This window comes from Salmo salar, chromosome ssa04 (assembly GCF_905237065.1).
Source record: "Salmo salar chromosome ssa04, Ssal_v3.1, whole genome shotgun sequence".
Taxonomy (NCBI): Eukaryota; Metazoa; Chordata; class Actinopteri; order Salmoniformes; family Salmonidae; genus Salmo; species Salmo salar.
The window spans coordinates 67,942,306-67,959,798 of record NC_059445.1 but is presented as its reverse complement, the minus strand read 5'-3'; the positions used below and the strand labels follow the sequence as shown (position 1 = coordinate 67,959,798).

At 42.9% G+C, this 17,493-nt stretch overlaps 1 protein-coding gene across 4 annotated transcripts in view; it reads left to right on the top strand.

The window, feature by feature from the left end:
* The window catches only part of LOC106603719 (glutamate receptor 4), a 209,658-nt gene that overhangs the window by 185,290 nt on the left and 6,875 nt on the right, over positions 1 to 17,493 (top strand). For 2 of the 4 annotated variants that reach the window (XM_014197748.2, XM_045717277.1), the window contains exons 12-14: positions 7,762 to 7,960; positions 8,576 to 8,823; positions 15,679 to 15,793. In XM_014197748.2, the coding sequence (XP_014053223.1) occupies positions 7,762 to 7,960; positions 8,576 to 8,823; positions 15,679 to 15,793 (562 nt within the window). Of the gene's footprint in view, positions 1 to 7,761; positions 7,961 to 8,575; positions 8,824 to 14,763; positions 14,879 to 15,678; positions 15,794 to 17,493 lie in introns of all 4 variants that reach the window. The other 2 variants (XM_014197742.2, XM_045717275.1) reach the window with 1 other exon arrangement.

The window sequence follows — 17,493 nt, the reverse complement described above, 5'->3', positions numbered from 1 at the left end:
GTGAGGTAAAACAGTATTTGATCCCCTGCTGATTTTGTACGTTTGCCCACTGACAAAGAAATGATCAGTCTATAATTTTAATGGTAGGTTTATTTCAAGTGAGAGACAGAATAACAACAAAAAATCCAGAAAAACGCATGTCAAAAATGTTATAAATTGATTTGCATTTCAATGAGGGAAATAAGTATTTGACCCCCTCTCAATCAGAAAGATTTCTGGCTCCCAGGTGTCTTTTATACAGGTAACAAGCTGAGATTAGGAGCACACTCTTAAAGGGAGTGCTCCTAATCTCAGTTTGTTACTTGTATAAAAGACACCTATCCACAGAAGCAATCAATCAATCAATCAGATTCCAAACTCTCCACCATGGCCAAGACCAAAGAGCTCTCCAAGGATGTCAGGGACAAGATTGTAGACCTACACAAGGCTGGAATGGGCTACAAGACCATCGGCAAGCAGCTTGGTGAGAAGGTGACAACAGTTGTTGCGATTATTCGCAAATGGAAGAAACACAAAAGAACTGTCAATCTCCCTTGGCCTGGGGCTCCATGCAAGATCTCACCTCGTGGAGTTGCAATGATCATGAGAACGGTGAGGAATCAGCCCAGAACTACACGGGAGGATCTTGTCAATGATCTCAAGGCAGCTAGGACCATAGTCACCAAGAAAACAATTGGTAACACACTACGCGGTGAAGGACTGAAATCCTGCAGCGCCCACAAGGTCCCCCTGCTCAAGAAAGCACATATACATGCCCGTCTGAAGTTTGCCAATGAACATCTGAACGATTCAGAGGACAACTGGGTGAAAGTGTTGTGGTCAGATGAGACCAAAATGGAGCTCTTTGGTATCAACTCAACTCGCCGTGTTTGGAGAAGGAGGAATGCTGCCTATGACCCCAAGAACACCATCTCCACCGTCAAACATGGAGGTGGAAACATTATGCTTTGGGGGTGTTTTTCTGCTAAGGGGACAGGACAACTTCACCGCATCAAAGGGACGATGGACGGGGCCATGTACCGTCAAATCTTGGGTGAGAACCTCCTTCCCTCAGCCAGGGCATTTAGAATGGGTCGTTGATGGGTATTCCAGCATGACAATGACCCAAAACACACAGCCAAGGCAACAAAGGAATGGCTCAAGAAGAAGCACATTAAGGTCCTGGAGTGGCCTAGCCAGTCTCCAGACCTTAATCCCATAGAAAATCTGTGGAGGGAGCTGATGGTTCGCGTTGCCAAACATCAGCCTCGAAACCTTAATGACTTGGAGAAGATCTGCAAAGAGGAGTGGGACAAAATCCCTCCTGAGATGTGTGCAAACCTGGTGGCCAACTACAAAAAAACGTATGACCTCTGTGATTGCCAACAAGGGTTTTGCCACCAAGTACTAAGTCATGTTTTGCAGAGGAGTCAAATACTTATTTCCCTCATTAAAATGCAAATCAATTTATAACATTTTTGACATGCGTTTTTCTGGATTTTATTTTTGTTATTCTGTCTCTCACTGTTCAAATAAACCTACCATTAAAATTATAGACTGATCATTTCTTTGTCAGTGGGCAAACGTACAAAATCAGCAGGGGATCAAATACTTTTTTCCCTCACTGTATGTTAAATTAAGATCCTACATATGTACACAGTCCAATGGGAGATGAAGACCCAGTGGTGAGATGATTGACAGGTCTAAAGGTTATCCGCTACTGATGTTCCATCCTTTACTTTAATGAAGGTTAATCCTGATCCTCAGATACCCACACAGAGAGAAAGAGAGCGAAAGACATACAAACACACGTTTCCCCAAGGCACCCCATAATAATGAATGCAGTAATTAATATCCCTGTGTGCTTGTCTCTGGCGGTAACGCCAGATCTCCATGGCAACGGGAGGGAGAGAGGGGAGTGTGTGTGATTGAAGTGGTGACATGGGAGCACCCTAATTGAGAACAAATCCCAGTTTAGTGTAACAAATGGCAGCCTATTCCCTGTATAGTTCTGTATAGTGTATACTGTATAGTTCTGTATCATTTTGTATAGTGTATAGTGAGTCATTTGGTCCCTGGTCCAAAGTAGTGCCCTATATAGGGGATAGGATGCCATTTGCCACGCACAACACTGTTTTTGACTCAGGATACTAGACAGATACTACTACATCATTTAGACTATCATAATAATATTAATCTTTTTGGATGTGTTACGTTCATCGTTTGAATGAGGAGACCAAGGTGCAGAATGGTAAGCGTACATCATTCTTTATTAGATGAACATCGAAACAAAACCAAAATAAATACAAAACGAAAACGTAACGTTCAGTAGGGCATACAGCACAGTACCAAAAATAAGATCCCACAATCTCAGGTGGGAAAAGGGCTGCCTAAGTATGATCCCCAATCAGAGACAATGATAAACAGCTGCCTCTGATTGGGAACCATACTAGGCCAACAAATAAATATAAACATACATTTTCCCACCCAAGTCCCACCCTGACCTAACCAAATAGAGAATAAAACAGACTCTCTAAGGTCAGGGCGTGACAGGATGCCATTAAAGCACCCAAACATTCTGGCGTAGCTAGTATGTTGCCATGTCAACTTATAACTAGATATAAAAAATTATGTAATTTTTATTTTGTTGGGGGGGTTTCCAAGTGCAAGTACCTTCTGTAACAGATATGCTTGTAAGTTCTGGCAGCTTTTTTTGTCCCAAAAATGTTAACACGCTATCAGATCATCCCCAGAAAAATCCAACTCACAATTTAAACTGGGTGTGATTGGTCTAGTCTGTGCTCATCTGTTGGCCTAATTGGATGGGGTGCAATTGGTTTGGCCGTTTTTTTTATGCTGCCTTACTCTAGTCTGGTCTAATTGAGCAGGTGCGATAGGTTTGGCCTGTTTGGTCAGTGCTGATTGCTTCAGTCTGCCCTATCATTTATATGAATATCATTTTGGCTTGCGAGAGTGTGAGAGAGTGTGAAATTGTACAGGCTCATGTAGGGTCAAATAGATTTCCAGGTGTTTTCATTCTTCATCAGGGTAGCAATGGAGAGATGGAGGGAGGGAGGGAAGTAGGGAGAGGAGGAGAGAGGGAGAGGGGGATAGCATAAATAACTAAAGCACTAGTGGCTAGCCTGGGGGCGTATCATGCTGGGAACGGACAACACCTCGTCATTTATTTAGGCTCTTCTCAAGGTCAACCTCATGTGGCTCTCCTCTCTTTCTCTCTCTCTCTCTCTCTCTCTCTCTCACTCACTCACTCACTCACTCTCTTTCTCTCTCTCTCTCTCTCTCTCTCTCACTCACTCACTCACTCACTCACTCTCTTTCTCTCTCTCTCTCTCTCTCTCACTCACTCACTCACTCACTCTCTTTCTCTCTCTCCCTAGAGAGAGATAATCTATATATATATATATATTCCCTCTCTCTCCTAATATACTCTTTATACAGTATATCTCTGCTATTATGTAATATTATGTAATATTGTACATCAGATGCTGTGATCCTGATTACCTGTCCACAAACACACAACTCATGCAGACATCAAATAATGAAGAGTATGTGTATGGTGAATCACACACACACATCTCTGTGGCTAACACCGGAGACGTCCCATCATCTCATTCACTTGGCTGAGAGAGACGTTGCAGTGACAGTTTTGTAGGAATTCAAGTGTGTGTGTGTTTAATAGTGTGTGTGTGTCTAATAGTGTGTGTATGTGTCTAATAGTGTGTGTGTGAATGTGTCTAATAGTGTGTGTGTTATGAAAGAGTAAGGTCGTATGATCAGTGGGGGGCTGGGGCATTTTGACCCTTAGCAAAACTAGAACCTCTATACCTCCATACAGTATGTGTGTTTCAGCAACAGGCTTGTGTGTGTGTGTGTGTGTGTGTGTGTGTGTGTGTGTGTGTGTGTGTGTGTGTGTGTGTGTGTGTGTGTGTGTGTGTGTGTGTGTGTGTGTGTGTGTGTGTGTGTGTGTGTGTGTGTACAGTATGTGTGGGTGTCACCACTTCAATATGTAGGTTGCGCTGTGTCTCTGCTGTAGCATGATGGACATGTCTGGGCTCCAGGCACCACAGGCTCCACTGCTAATCGTTTGTCTGTGTGAGGCTGAACCAACCTGATTACAGTGAGGCAGGCCACTCGGACTGGCCAAAGCAGCAGCAGCCAGCAGCAGCTAGTCTATCTCTGCTTCGCTGAATGACTTAATACACTGGGATACATTGGACAAGTCCCCACTCGAGTCACCACTCCAAAGGCAGTCAGGGCTGCATCTGAAATGGTATCCAATTCCATAGTGCAATACTTTTGACCAGGGCCCGCAGACATTCACGCATGCATGCACACACACACAATCGCACACACAATGACGTTCCCCATTGACGTTCCCAGTCCCGTCTCCCCCTGTAACACGGCTGTCTTGCTCCCGTCACCCATGTAACATGCTAAACCCAGGGTCAGACTGTACCATTCCCCATCCCAGAGGGGCAACCGTATGGCAGCGATGATCCCTCCCCAGATAACAACCTCCCCCCCCCCCTTCCTTCCCCCAGTTGGCCATGGCCCATCAGGGTATGCCAATCTGTCAAGATGGATGAACGTCACTAGAGTCACCTGGGATCAACACAGCCTGGAGAGAGGAAGCCCCTGGCTAACTGTCTGTCCTTAGTCACAGCTGCTGGCCTCTCGATGCCAACGAGAGCAATCCTACGAGAGGGAGGAAGAGGAGAGAAAGCCAGAGCGGGAGAGAAAAAAAAGGGAGGATGAGAGACAGAGAGAAAAAGAGAAAGAAAGAAAGAGTGAGAGTGAAACCAAGAGAAATAATAGAGAGGTAATCTGTACTCAAATCCAGAGTTAAAAGAGGGTATAGTAATGTATTCTACAGCATAGCCTTCTGTGTACATGCTTTGCTGCTGCTGCGGCTCTTGGTTGGTGAGATCTTTGCTATGTGTTGGGCATAAGCACAGCCCCAATGTGACACAGGGTGTGTGTGTGTGTGTGTGTGTGTGTGTGTGTGTGTGTGTGTGTGTGTGTGTGTGTGTGTGTGAGAGAGAGAGAGAGAGTGGAAGAGAGAGAGATTGTAACATGAGACATTGGGACAGGTTGGTGGCATGTTCTAGGGACAAGACTAGAGGGGACACAGTGTGCGATAAGGGGAACGGGTAGGTGATGTGGAATATTTTCGGAAAGTCCCTTCTTACACCCTTTTCACATTACTGAGCAGAGCTGTACTGCACTGGCCTGGGTACACATCCACCATAGTCACTGTATGCTGGAAAGAAAGGGCCATGAGAAAAGAAAAAAATGAAATAATCATGCCAGTTCAGCAGAGTACGGTTTGGGTCGGTTCGGGTCTGCACGGTAATGTGAATCATGAAAAGGCTTGGTTCAGGTCGGCATCGACTTGTGGAATGGTGTGAAAATGCTGAGTTTGACAAAACAACAGGAACTGAAGGGGTTTTCATACAGCTTTCTCTATGTTTGGTTTGTACCGAGGGTGGAGAGAGAACGTTGTTTGTTAACTCCAATGCACCATTATGTTTGACTCTCCTCACAACCTTCCCCCCGCTCGCTTGAGAGTCGGCTTATCTGTCTCCCTTGAGCCAACAAACAAGACAAAAACAGAGCTGAACGGAGGGAGCGCTGTGTGACGTCGTCGGTTGCTCTCCAAAGCACTGCCAGCTCTTTTCATCTCACCAATAAACATTGAAAGAAAGAAAGAAAGAAAGAAAGAAAGAAAGAAAGAAAGAAAGAAAGAAAGAAAGAAAGAAAGAAAGAAAGAAAGAAAGAAAGAAAGAAAGAAAGAGATCGACGCAGAAGCACATTGGGTTTTAATGAGCCACTTTGCCTTAAGGTGGATCTGAATATGGGCTGGATGGTGTTGTGCAGTGTGAAGTCAGTGTGCTCTTAGAGCTCCTCCCTGTGGTAGGTTGGCAGAATAGCAGTCTGTTTCCAAGTTACCTATTGGCACATTGGATAAGTTATTGTTATTTTTTTTTGGGGGGGGGTTATTTGTTGAGAAAGGACAGTGAAGGGGAGACAGGAAAAGTAGGTGAGATTGCCATTCCGACTTTCAGATGTATTCAGGACACTTGACTTTTTCCACAGTTTGTTACATTACAGCCTTATTCTAAATTCTATTAAATATTTTTCCCCCTCATAAATCTACACACAATACCCTATAATGACAAACCAAAGAGATTTTTGTTATTATTATTTGAAGAAATATTAAATTTACATAAGTATTCAGACCCTTTACTCAGTACTTTGTTGAAGCACCTTTGGCAGCAATTACAGCCTTGAGTCTTCTTGGTTATGACGCTACAAGCTTGGCACACCAGTATTTGGGGAGTTTCTCTGATTCTTCTCTGCAGATCCTGTCAAGCTCTGTCAGGTTGGATGGGGAGTGTGCTCTGGAGCAGGTACTTAGCTCCGGTCGTCTTTCCCTCGATCCGTTCATCTTACCCTCAATCCTGACTAGTCTCCCATTCCTTGCCGCTGAAAAACATCCCCACAGCTGGCCTTCTAGGCGGAGCTGCAAAGAAAAAGCCGTATCTCAGACTGGCCAATAAAAAGAAGAGATTAAGATGGGCAAAAGAACACAGACACTGGACAGAGGAACTCTGCCTAGAAGGCCAGCATCCCGGAGTCACCTCTTCATTGTTGACGTTGAGACTGTTTTGCGGGTACTATTTAATGAAGCTGCCAGTTGAGGACTTGTGAGGCGTCTGTTTCTCAAACTAGACATTCTAATGTACTTGTCCTCTTGCTCAGTTGTGCACCGGGGCCTCCCACTCCTCTCTCTATTCTGGTTAGAGCCAGTTTGCGCTGTTCTGTGAAGGGAGTAGTACACAGCGTTGTATGAGATCTTCAGTTTCTTGGCAATTTTTCACATGGAATAGCCTTCATTTCTCAGAACAAGAATAGACTGACAAGTTTCAGAAGAAAGGTCTTTGTTTCTAGCCATTTTGAGCCTGTAATCAAACCCACAAATGCTGATGCTCCAGATACTCAACTAGTCTAAAGAAGGTCAGTTTTATTGCTTCTTTAATCAGACAACAGTTTTCAGCTGTGCTAACATAATTGCAAAAGGGTTTTCTAATGATCAATTAGCCTTTTAAAATGGTAAACTTGGATTAGCTAACACAACGTGCCATTGGAACACAGGAGTGATGATATTCCATTTAAAATCAGCCGTTTCCAGCTACAATAGTCATTTACAACATTAACAATGTCTACACTGTATTTCTGATCAATTTGATGTTATTTTAATGGACAAAAAATGTGCTTTTCTTTCAAAAACAAGGAAATGTCTAAGTGACCCCGACCTTTTGAATGGTAGTGTATATCTTTAATCAATTTTAGAGTAAGGCTGTAATGTAACAAAATGTAGAAAAATGGAAGGGGTCTAAATACTTTCTGAATGCACTGTATATGTGTGTCAGGATCAGCAGCTCTAACTGCTAGACCACACATGTCACCGATAAGTTTGTTTGTAATTCACTCTCACTTCTTAATACAGTTTGTGGATTTGTGTTGATTCATAATAATTAGTGTTATTGACGGACTCTTCTCTCTATCACACCCCCTACTCTCCTCTTCTCTTTTCCTCGCCATGCTCACTCTTTTCTTACTCCTCCTCCTTCTCATTCTCACCTCCACACTTCCCTTATTCCTCTCCTTCCTCTCCTCTTTCCTTCCCCCGTCCTCTCCCTCCTCTCCTCCTCTCCCTCCTCCCCTCTCCTTCCTCCTCTTCCTCTCTCTCTCCCCCAGGTCTCTGTCGGGGCGTATTGTGGGTGGTGTGTGGTGGTTCTTCACACTCATCATAATCTCCTCCTACACGGCCAACCTGGCTGCCTTCCTCACAGTAGAGAGGATGGTGTCGCCTATAGAGAGTGCTGAGGACCTGGCTAAACAGACAGACATCGCCTACGGTACCCTAGACTCCGGCTCCACTAAAGAGTTCTTCAGGGTGAGTATAGTCTGGACTAGACACCAGCTGTGTCTGTTTTATCATATTATAGCCTTGTCCTACAGATGTAAGATCTCAATTTGAGCCAGTTACCTACAGCAACAGGAAATGTGAATTATTATGTGGATTATAATTAATGGACATAAAAAAAAAAAAAGGGAAAATCAAAGTGGAAATTAAAAACTTCAGAAGCCTTTTTAAACCTCAAATACACTACATGTTTTACATTTCCAGTTCTCCTGGAACAGGATGAGCAAATTAAGATCCTACATCTGTATTTCATAGGCTTTTTGTGTATGTAGGAATATGACGTTATAGGGTGAGTAGTATTGAACAGATCAGCTCACACACACACACACACACACGACACCATGTGTTGTACACAATACTGATCAGTTCACTCAAGCATACTCATTCACTGGGGGAGGAGTGTGTGTTTTTACAGTAACTGTTTCCAGTCAATATTCACTCCACCAGTAAATCTCTACAGTACACTAACTAACCCCCCATGTCCTCCTCTCTATTTGGCTATGCTCGCTCTATGCTCTCTCTCCACCCTCCTCCACCTCTACTCTTCCTCCACCCCTCCTCCGATCTGACCCAAACCAACCACAGAGGTCAAAGATCGCGGTCTACGAGAAGATGTGGGGCTACATGAAGTCAGCCGAACCGACTGTGTTTACCAAGAACACACAGGAGGGAGTTGTACGTGTGCGGAAGAGCAAAGGGAAGTACGCTTTCCTATTGGAGTCAACCATGAACGAGTACACAGAACAGCGGAAACCCTGCGACACCATGAAGGTCGGCGGCAACCTGGACTCCAAAGGATATGGAGTGGCCACCCCCAAGGGTTCACTGTTAAGGTGGGTGGAGTAGTATAACAATATGTCCAAGCTGTGCGTGTTGTTATGTTATTCCACCTTCCCTGGCGTGCTGCCTGAACATGTTTAATAACGCTCATGTATCACTCATGTAACACTTATTTGGGTTGGATTTTTTTTTCATGTATAGTGATCATGAAGGTAAAGGTAGTGGCTTTTACATTTGTGTTTGGTCTGCATGCGGTCATGGCAACAGTTGTTTTTGTTGCAGCTCTACTTCTTCGTTGTCAGGTGATGTTTGTGCTGCTTTGTGTTGGTGTGCCAGTGGGAGTTGAAACAGCATGTTGAAAGGCCCTAGATAAGTCCAAATATTACTCTAATATATTACTATGACCAATGTTGCAAAATACTGGCAACTTTCCCCAAATTCCTGGATTTCCTGCTTACTCCCTTCTGAATCCGGGAATATCCCGAACTGGGATTTCTGGAAAACCTGGGGAATTTTGGGAAGGTTAACATAATGTTGCGACCCGAACTGCACTAATTAGGGAAATAGTGCTATTTGGGACGCAGAAATAGTGAATGTCAAATGAGATGGTGGGATATACAGTTGAAGTCGAAAGTTTACATACACCTTAGCCAAATACATTTAAACTCAGTTTTTCACAATTCATGACATTTAATCCTAGTAAAAATACCCTGTTTTAGGTCAGTTAGGATCACCAGTTTATTTTAAGAATGTGAAATGTCAGAATAATAGTAGAGAATGATTTATTTCAGCTTTTATTTCTTTCATCACATTCCCAGTGGGTCAAACGTTTACATACACTCAATTAGTATTTGGTAGCATTACCTTTAAATTGTTTAACTTGGGTCAAACATTTTGGGTAGCCTTCCACAAGCTTCCCACAATAAGTTGGGTGAACTGAGCTCCTGACAGAGCTGGTGTAACTGAGTCAGGTTTGTAGGCCTCCTTGCTCGCACACGCTTTTTCAGTTCTGCCCACAAATTTTCTATGGGATTGAGGTCAGGGCTTGTGATGGCCACTCCAATACCTTGACTTTGTTGTCCTTAAGCCATTTTGCCACAACTTTGGAAGTATGCTTGGGGTCATTGTCCATTTCGAAGACCCATTTGCAACCAAGCTTTAACTTCCTGACTGATGTCTTGAGATGTTGCTTCAGTATATCCACATACTTTTCCATCCTCATGATGCCATCTATTTTGTGAAGTGCACCAGGCCCTCCTGCAGCAAAGCACCACCACAACATGATGTTGCCACCCCTGTGCTTCACGGTTGGGATGGTGTTCTTTTACTTGCAAGCTTCCCTCTTTTTCCTCCAAACTTAACTTCTCTAGGGCCAGTGGGATGATTTCGTCCCACCTACGTAACAGCCAGTGGAATCCCGTGGCGCGTTATTCAAATACCTTAGAAATGCTATTACTTCAACTTCTCAAACATATGACTATTTTACAGCATTTTAAAGACAAGACTCTCGTTAATCTAACCACACTGTCCGATTTCAAAAAGGCTTTACAACGAAAGCAAAACATTAGATTATGTCAGCAGAGTACCCAGCCAGAAATAATCAGACACCCATTTTTCAAGCTAGCATATAATGTCACATAAACCCAAACCACAGCTAAATGCAGCACTAACCTTTGATGATCTTCATCAGATGACAATCTTAGGACATTATGTTATACAATACATGCATGTTTTGTTCAATCAAGTTCATATTTATATCAAAAACCAGCTTTTTACATTAGCATGTGACGTTCAGAACTAGCATACCCCCCGCAAACTTCCGGTGAATTTACTAAATTACTCACGATAAACGTTCACAAAAAACATAACAATTATTTTAAGAATTATAGATACAGAACTCCTCTATGCACTCGCTATGTCCGATTTTAAAATAGCTTTTCGGTGAAAGCACATTTTGCAATATTCTGAGTAGATAGCCCGGCATCACAGGGCTAGCTATTTAGACACCCACCAAGTTTAGCCCTCACCAAAGTCAGATTTACTATAAGAAAAATGTTATTACCTTTGCTGTTCTTCGTCAGAATGCACTCCCAGGACTTCTACTTCAATAACAAATGTTGGTTTCGTTCAAAATAATCCATAGTTATGTTCAAATATCCTCTGTTTTGTTCGTGCGTTCAAGACACTATCCGAAGTGTAAAGAAGGGTGACGCGCACGACGCATTTCGTGACAAAAAATGTCTAAATATTCCATTACCGTACTTCGAAGCATGTCAACCGCTGTTTAAAATCAATTTTATGCCATTTTTCTCGTAAAAAAGCGATAATATTCCGACTGGGAAAGCGTGTTTACGTTCAAAGAGAGAGAAAATTAAAACATGGGATCCCCTCGTGCACGAGCCTCAGTCTGATGGTCCTCTGATCGGCCACTTACCAAAGGCGATAATGTTTTTCAGTCAGGGGCTGGAATTACATCATTCAGCTTTTTCCCGGGTACTGAGAGCCTATGGGAGCCGTAGGAAGTGTCACGTTACAGCAAAGATCCTCAGTTTTCAATAAACAGAGCCAAGAAGCTCAAGGAATGGTCAGAGAGGGCACTTCCTGTACAGAATCTTCTCAGGTTTTTGCCTGCCATATGAGTTCTGTTATACTCACAGACACCATTCAAACAGTTTTAGAAACTTTAGGGTGTTTTCTATCCAAAGCCAATAATTATATGCATATTCTAGTTTCTGGGCAGTAGTAATAACCAGATTAAATCGGGTACGTTTTTTATCCGGCCGTGTAAATACTGCTCCCTAGCCCTAACAGGATAACAATGGTTATTATGGCCAAACAGTTATATTTTTGTTTCATCAGACCAGAGGGCATTTCTCCAAAAAGCACAATCTTTGTTCCCATGTGCAGTTAAAAAAACGTAGTCTGGCTTTTTTTATGGCGGTTTTGGAGCAGTGGCTTCTTCCTTGCTGAGCGGCCTTTCAGGTTATGTCGATATAGGATTTGTTTTACTGTGGCTATAGATACTTTTGTACCTGTTTCCTCCAGCATCTTCACAAGGTCCTTTGCTGTTGTTCTGGGATTGATTTGGACTTTTCGCACCAAAGTACGTTCATCTCTAGAAGACAGAACACGTCTCCTTCCTGAGCGGTATGATGGCTGCGTGGTCCCATAGTGTTTATACTTGCGTACTATTGTTTGTACAGATGAATGTGGTACCTTCAGGCATTGGAAATTGTAGTCTTGTGGAGGTCTACAATTTATTTTCTGAGGTTTTGACTGATTTATTTTGATTTTCCCATGATGTCAAGCAAAGAGGCACTGAGTTTGAAGGTAGGCCTTGAAATACATCCACAGGTACACCTCCAATTGACTCAAATTATGTCAATTAGCCTATCAGAAGTTTCTAAAGCCATGATGACATTTTCAGGAATTTTCCAAGCTGTTAAAGGCACAGTCAACTACTTAGTGTATGTAAACTTCTGACCCACTGGATTTGTGATACAGTGAATTATAAATGAAATAATCTGTCTGTAAACAATTGTTGGAAAAATTACTTGTGTCATGCACAAAGTAGATGTCCTAACCGACTTGCCAAAACTTTGTTTGTTAACAAGAAATTTGTGGAGTGGTTAAAAAACGATTTTTAATGACTCCAACCTAAATGTATGTAAACTTCCGACTTGACTGTAAATCATGTGAATGTCATATGAGATGGTGGGATATAAGTGATGTGAATGCGAGCCATGTCAATGATCAGTCCTGTCTGACTTGGCTAGACTAGAGCTGCTTTATACACAGTGGAATTTACAGACTTGCCTAAAAAAAGAACTTTGCCAAAACGAGTGTGTGTGTGTGTGTGTGTGTGTGTGTGTGTGTGTGTGTGTGTGTGTGTGTGTGTGTGTGTGTGTGTGTGTGTGTGTGTGTGTGTGTGTGTGTGTGTGTGTGTGTGTGTACTGGGCACAATTTCATAAATCCATTGCCAAAGGACTGATAAAAGTTAACTTACATTTTCACCGTTTTTGTAGAATGAGTGAGATAATGTTATTTTTGGGAGGGAAAAGATACTGCAAATGATAAAAGCAAACAAGCACCCCTTAGCAAGTTATCTCAGCCTATACTATAATGCTCAGACTATCTATTAGTGAATACTGCTTCTGGTTTACCATATATCCTTTAATGAATGGAAAATGGAACAAATAGAGATGATCACATGTGAACTGTAGAGAGGAGCACCTCAGTGCAGTATGTAAACAATAGAGCTATGTTGTTGACCACCTGACCCTAGATAGGGCCTACAGAGCATTCTGTCTCTCTCAATCAATCAATCAATGATGTTTATTTTATAAAGCCCTTTTTACATCAGCAGTTGCTACAAAGTGCTTATAAACACACTAGCAACGGTTGTCAAAATTGGTAAAATGTCAGAAACACAGTTCTGATAAATGTAACAGTTGCAAAATGGAGTTGGATACTCAATACTTGTTGACTGAACTACAGCACTGGCAAGTGTTTGAGCGGTCATAACAGATGTTTGCGCAATTGTACAATCAACAGGAAAATGTGTTTTGCACAAGCAAGAGTTGGAATGTGCATTGCTTTTCTTTTTAAATAAATTGATCCAGCAACAATTATGTGACAAGTGAATTAACACCCCACAAAAACAAGAAAATAATTGCTGGAAAGTGGGGAATCCTGAGGTGGGCTGGACATGCGCATTGCTAGACACACAGACGCAAGCACATACACACACTATTTCCACAATACAGCACCAATCCTTACCTGTCTGTAAATTCCACTGACTGTGCTTCTCTAGAAGGGAACAACATGAGTTTGCAATGCAAACAACAACTGGTGCAGGGTTTACCCACTGTTTTCTGCAAGAGGAGTCACTGACAGATCATGGTAGTTCCCGATGGAGTCCATTTTTTTTTCAGCATTATTATCAGTTGCTTTCCCCTGCTCAGATGTGGCATGCATCAACCAATGGTTGCGTGCCACATCCTCGACTGTGTCATCAACTGACAAATTGCTATAACATATGATGTGGTTAGCTGATACGTAAAATATCTATCCAGGCATTGTAAGATCTGGCATGCGTCAGTAACGCATGGGCAGAGGAACGTGCCCATCATCTTCTGTCAGTCACTTCTTCTGGTCACCATGGAAACCCACCAATCAGCATGCAAAGCAGCAATAATGTCAGACAAGGCTGCAATTTCCCACGGCATTAACCTTAAAGTGACTCTAAAAGGGTTAGATGTTTCATTATATTTTTCTTCTTCTCTTCTCATCAGCTTTTACTGAAATAGTTATTTTACCAATGTTGCTATCAGTTACATTTCTGTCTCTCTTTATGGTGTGTACTTGATATTACTGCAAAGTAGAGTTGAAAGGCACTGAATGCACGTGGACAAATCTCTCTTGATGCAAATTTTACTCCTCTGAATCAAAATATACAGTATATATAACATGACGTTAATACACAGTCCTTTCCCTATGGGCCCTGGTCAATATATCCACCATTTTGGATGCAGAGTATGTGTAGTGGACTCTAACTATCAATCAGGTTGTGTGAAGGAAGACAAAATACATTCTGGTCAGCGGCCACATGGATAAAAACAAGGGAAAAATTGACATACTGTAATTTAGTTTCCTTGGCTCAAACTGGTAGTGAACCAAGTCCCAACTTGAGGATTGTCCGTTCTGTGTATAAGGGTCCAATCTGTGGGGCAAATACAAATTTCCATTCAAGTCAAAATATAACTTCTCCCATTGACATCACTGCATGACTAAGTGAAAATGTATGACTTAAGTGGAAGTTAGGCTTTGCCCCCTGTGTATGGAGGGAGGGTTTATTGTTACAGATAGAACACTAACACACCCCTATTTCCACCCTTGTGCCCCCTTTATAATCCCACCCTTCCCCCTCATATCCCCAATTGGATGCTATTGACTCCCCTTCACTCACCCAAATATGTTTTATCATTTTCAAGAAGCGCAGTTAACCTGGCAGTGTTAAAACTGAATGAACAAGGCCTGTTGGACAAATTGAAAAACAAGTGGTGGTACGACAAGGGAGAGTGTGGCAGCGGCGGAGGTGGCGAGAAGGTTAGCCACCCGTGTGTCAGCCCCATGCCGATTGGGTAAAACTGTTGCCGTGGTAACGGGGGCATCTGCTGGGGCGACACCCATCCTGTGACCCGCAGTGGCGTTGTGACGCACCGCAGTGGCACGTATTATAGAGTGGAAAGTGATTACTGTCAAACCACAAATATGCACTATTGGTAGATGTTATTGTTCACCTATTCATAATCTAAAGCTTAAGTGAAACATTTTTGAAGACAACTTGAAGTCACAGTCACCGCCCTATTGTGTACTCCCACTAAACACTACATTGTGCATGTCATACATGTATCTTATGCCAAAACATGAAGTTGTCCTTTGATAACTTTCGTGCTCACTTGAAAAAGAGATGTACTTCTCATTGTGACTTTCCTAGTTAATTAACGGATAAATACATTTTAAATACATGTTTTTTTTGTTAATTGTTGACCTGGTACAAAATCCAGCCAATAGTTGAGGCTTCACAGTAATGGCCTTCGATTGGTTGTTGTGAGATAGGCCCCAGCAGTATGTGCCCGTTCCAGAAAGCGATGAAGCGGGGGCCCCATGTATATGTCTGTAGCGCTCAGCCCCTCAGGTGCCCCCTCCTCGACCACGAGCATAGAGACATGTAAACCAATGGGGCTCCTGTCTCCGTCACTTCCAGATGTTAAGTGCTCTGTATGGGCTCTTTAGGTTTCTGACTGAATAACATAAAATAACATGTCCTATGATGTTATTTATGTTATTTCCCCCTCCCCCTGACCCTTCCCCGACCCCTCGACCTCACACGTGCGGTTTTGAAGAACGCCGGTAAACCTAGCCGTGTTGAAACTGAGTGAATCAGGCGTCTTAGACAAGCTGAAAAACAAATGGTGGTACGATAAGGGCGAGTGTGGACCCACGGCCTCAGGAAGTAAGGTCAGTCTCCTGCAAGTCCTGGGACCACACCTCCTCACTGACTGTTCTGATGTCCCACTGATGAACCCCACCCATCGCAGGCATACAGATAGGAAGACAGGTAGACAGGTAGAAAGGCAGACAGACAGGTAGGCAGGCAGGTAGAAAGGCAGACAGACAGGTTGACTGAGTGATAGGTAGGTAGGCAGGCAGATAGGGAGGCAGGCAGACAGGCAGGCTGGCTGACACACGCACAAAAATAGAACAGAGAGACTTAAAGAGTAGCCTGAGGGATACAACACACCACACTAGAAGGCATGCTCACAATTCAGTGGTATGCAGCACAGCAATGTACTGTACTCTACCATTCAACATTTTGGGGTCACTTAGAAATGTCCTTTTTGATCAGAAATAAAGTGTAGACATTGTTAATGTTGTAAATGACTATTGTAGCTGGAAACGGCAGATTTTTTATGGAATATCTACATAGGCGTAAAGAGGCCCATTATCAGCAGCCATCACTCCTGTGTTCCAATGGCACGTTGTGTTAGCTAATCCAAGTTTATCATTCTAAAGGGCTAATTGATCGTTAGAAAACACTTTTGCAATTATGTTAGCACAGCTGAAAACTGTTGTCCTGATTGAAGAAGCAAAAAAACTGGCTTTCTTTAGACTAGTTGAGTATCTGGAGCATCAGCATTTGTGGGTTCGATTACAGGCTCAAAATGTCCAGAAACAAAGAACTTTCTTCTGAAACTCGTCAGTCTATTCTTGCTCTGAGAAATGAAGGCTATTCCATGTGAGAAATTGCCAAGAAACTGAAGATCTCGTACAATGCTGTGTACTACTCCCTTCATAGAACAACGCAAACTGGCTCTAACCAGAATAGAGAGAGGAGTGGGAGGCCCCGGTGCACAACTGAGCAAGAGGACAAGTACATTAGAGTGTCTAGTTTGAGAAACAGACGCCTCACAAGTCCTCAACTGGCAGCTTCATTAAATAGTACCCGCAAAACACCAGTCTCAACGTTAACGGTGAAGAGGCGACTCCGGGATGCTGGCCTTCTAGGCAGAGTTGCAAAGAAAAAGCCATATCTCAGACTGGCCAATAAAAATGAAAGACTAGATGGGAAAAAGAACACAGACACTGGACAGAGGAAGATTGGAAAAAAAGTTATGGACAGACGAATCTAACTTTGAGGTGTTCGAATCACAAAGAAAAACAATCGTGAGATGCTGGAAGAGTGCTTGACACCATCTGTCAAGCATGGTGGAGGCAATGTGATGGTCTGGGGGTGCTTTGGTGGTGGTAAAGTGGGAAATTTGTACAGGGTAGAAGGGATCTTGAAGAAGGAAGGCTATCACTCCATTTTGCAACGCATGCCATACCCTGTGGACGGCGCCTAATTGGAGCTAATTTCCTCCTACAACAGGACAATGACCCAAAGCACAGCTCCAAACTATGCAAGAACTATTTAGGGAAGAAGCAGTCAGCTGGTATTCTGTCTATAATGAAGTGGCCATCACAGTCACCAGATCTCAACCCTATTGAGCTGTTGTAGGAGCAGCTTGACCTTGACTATATTTCCTATTCATTTTGCAACTCATTTCATGTATGTTTTCATGGAAAACAAGGACATTTCTAAGTGACCCCATACTTTTGAACGGTAGTGTATGAAATGATGAGACCTGCAGGATCCCATTCATATGGTTGTCACCTGT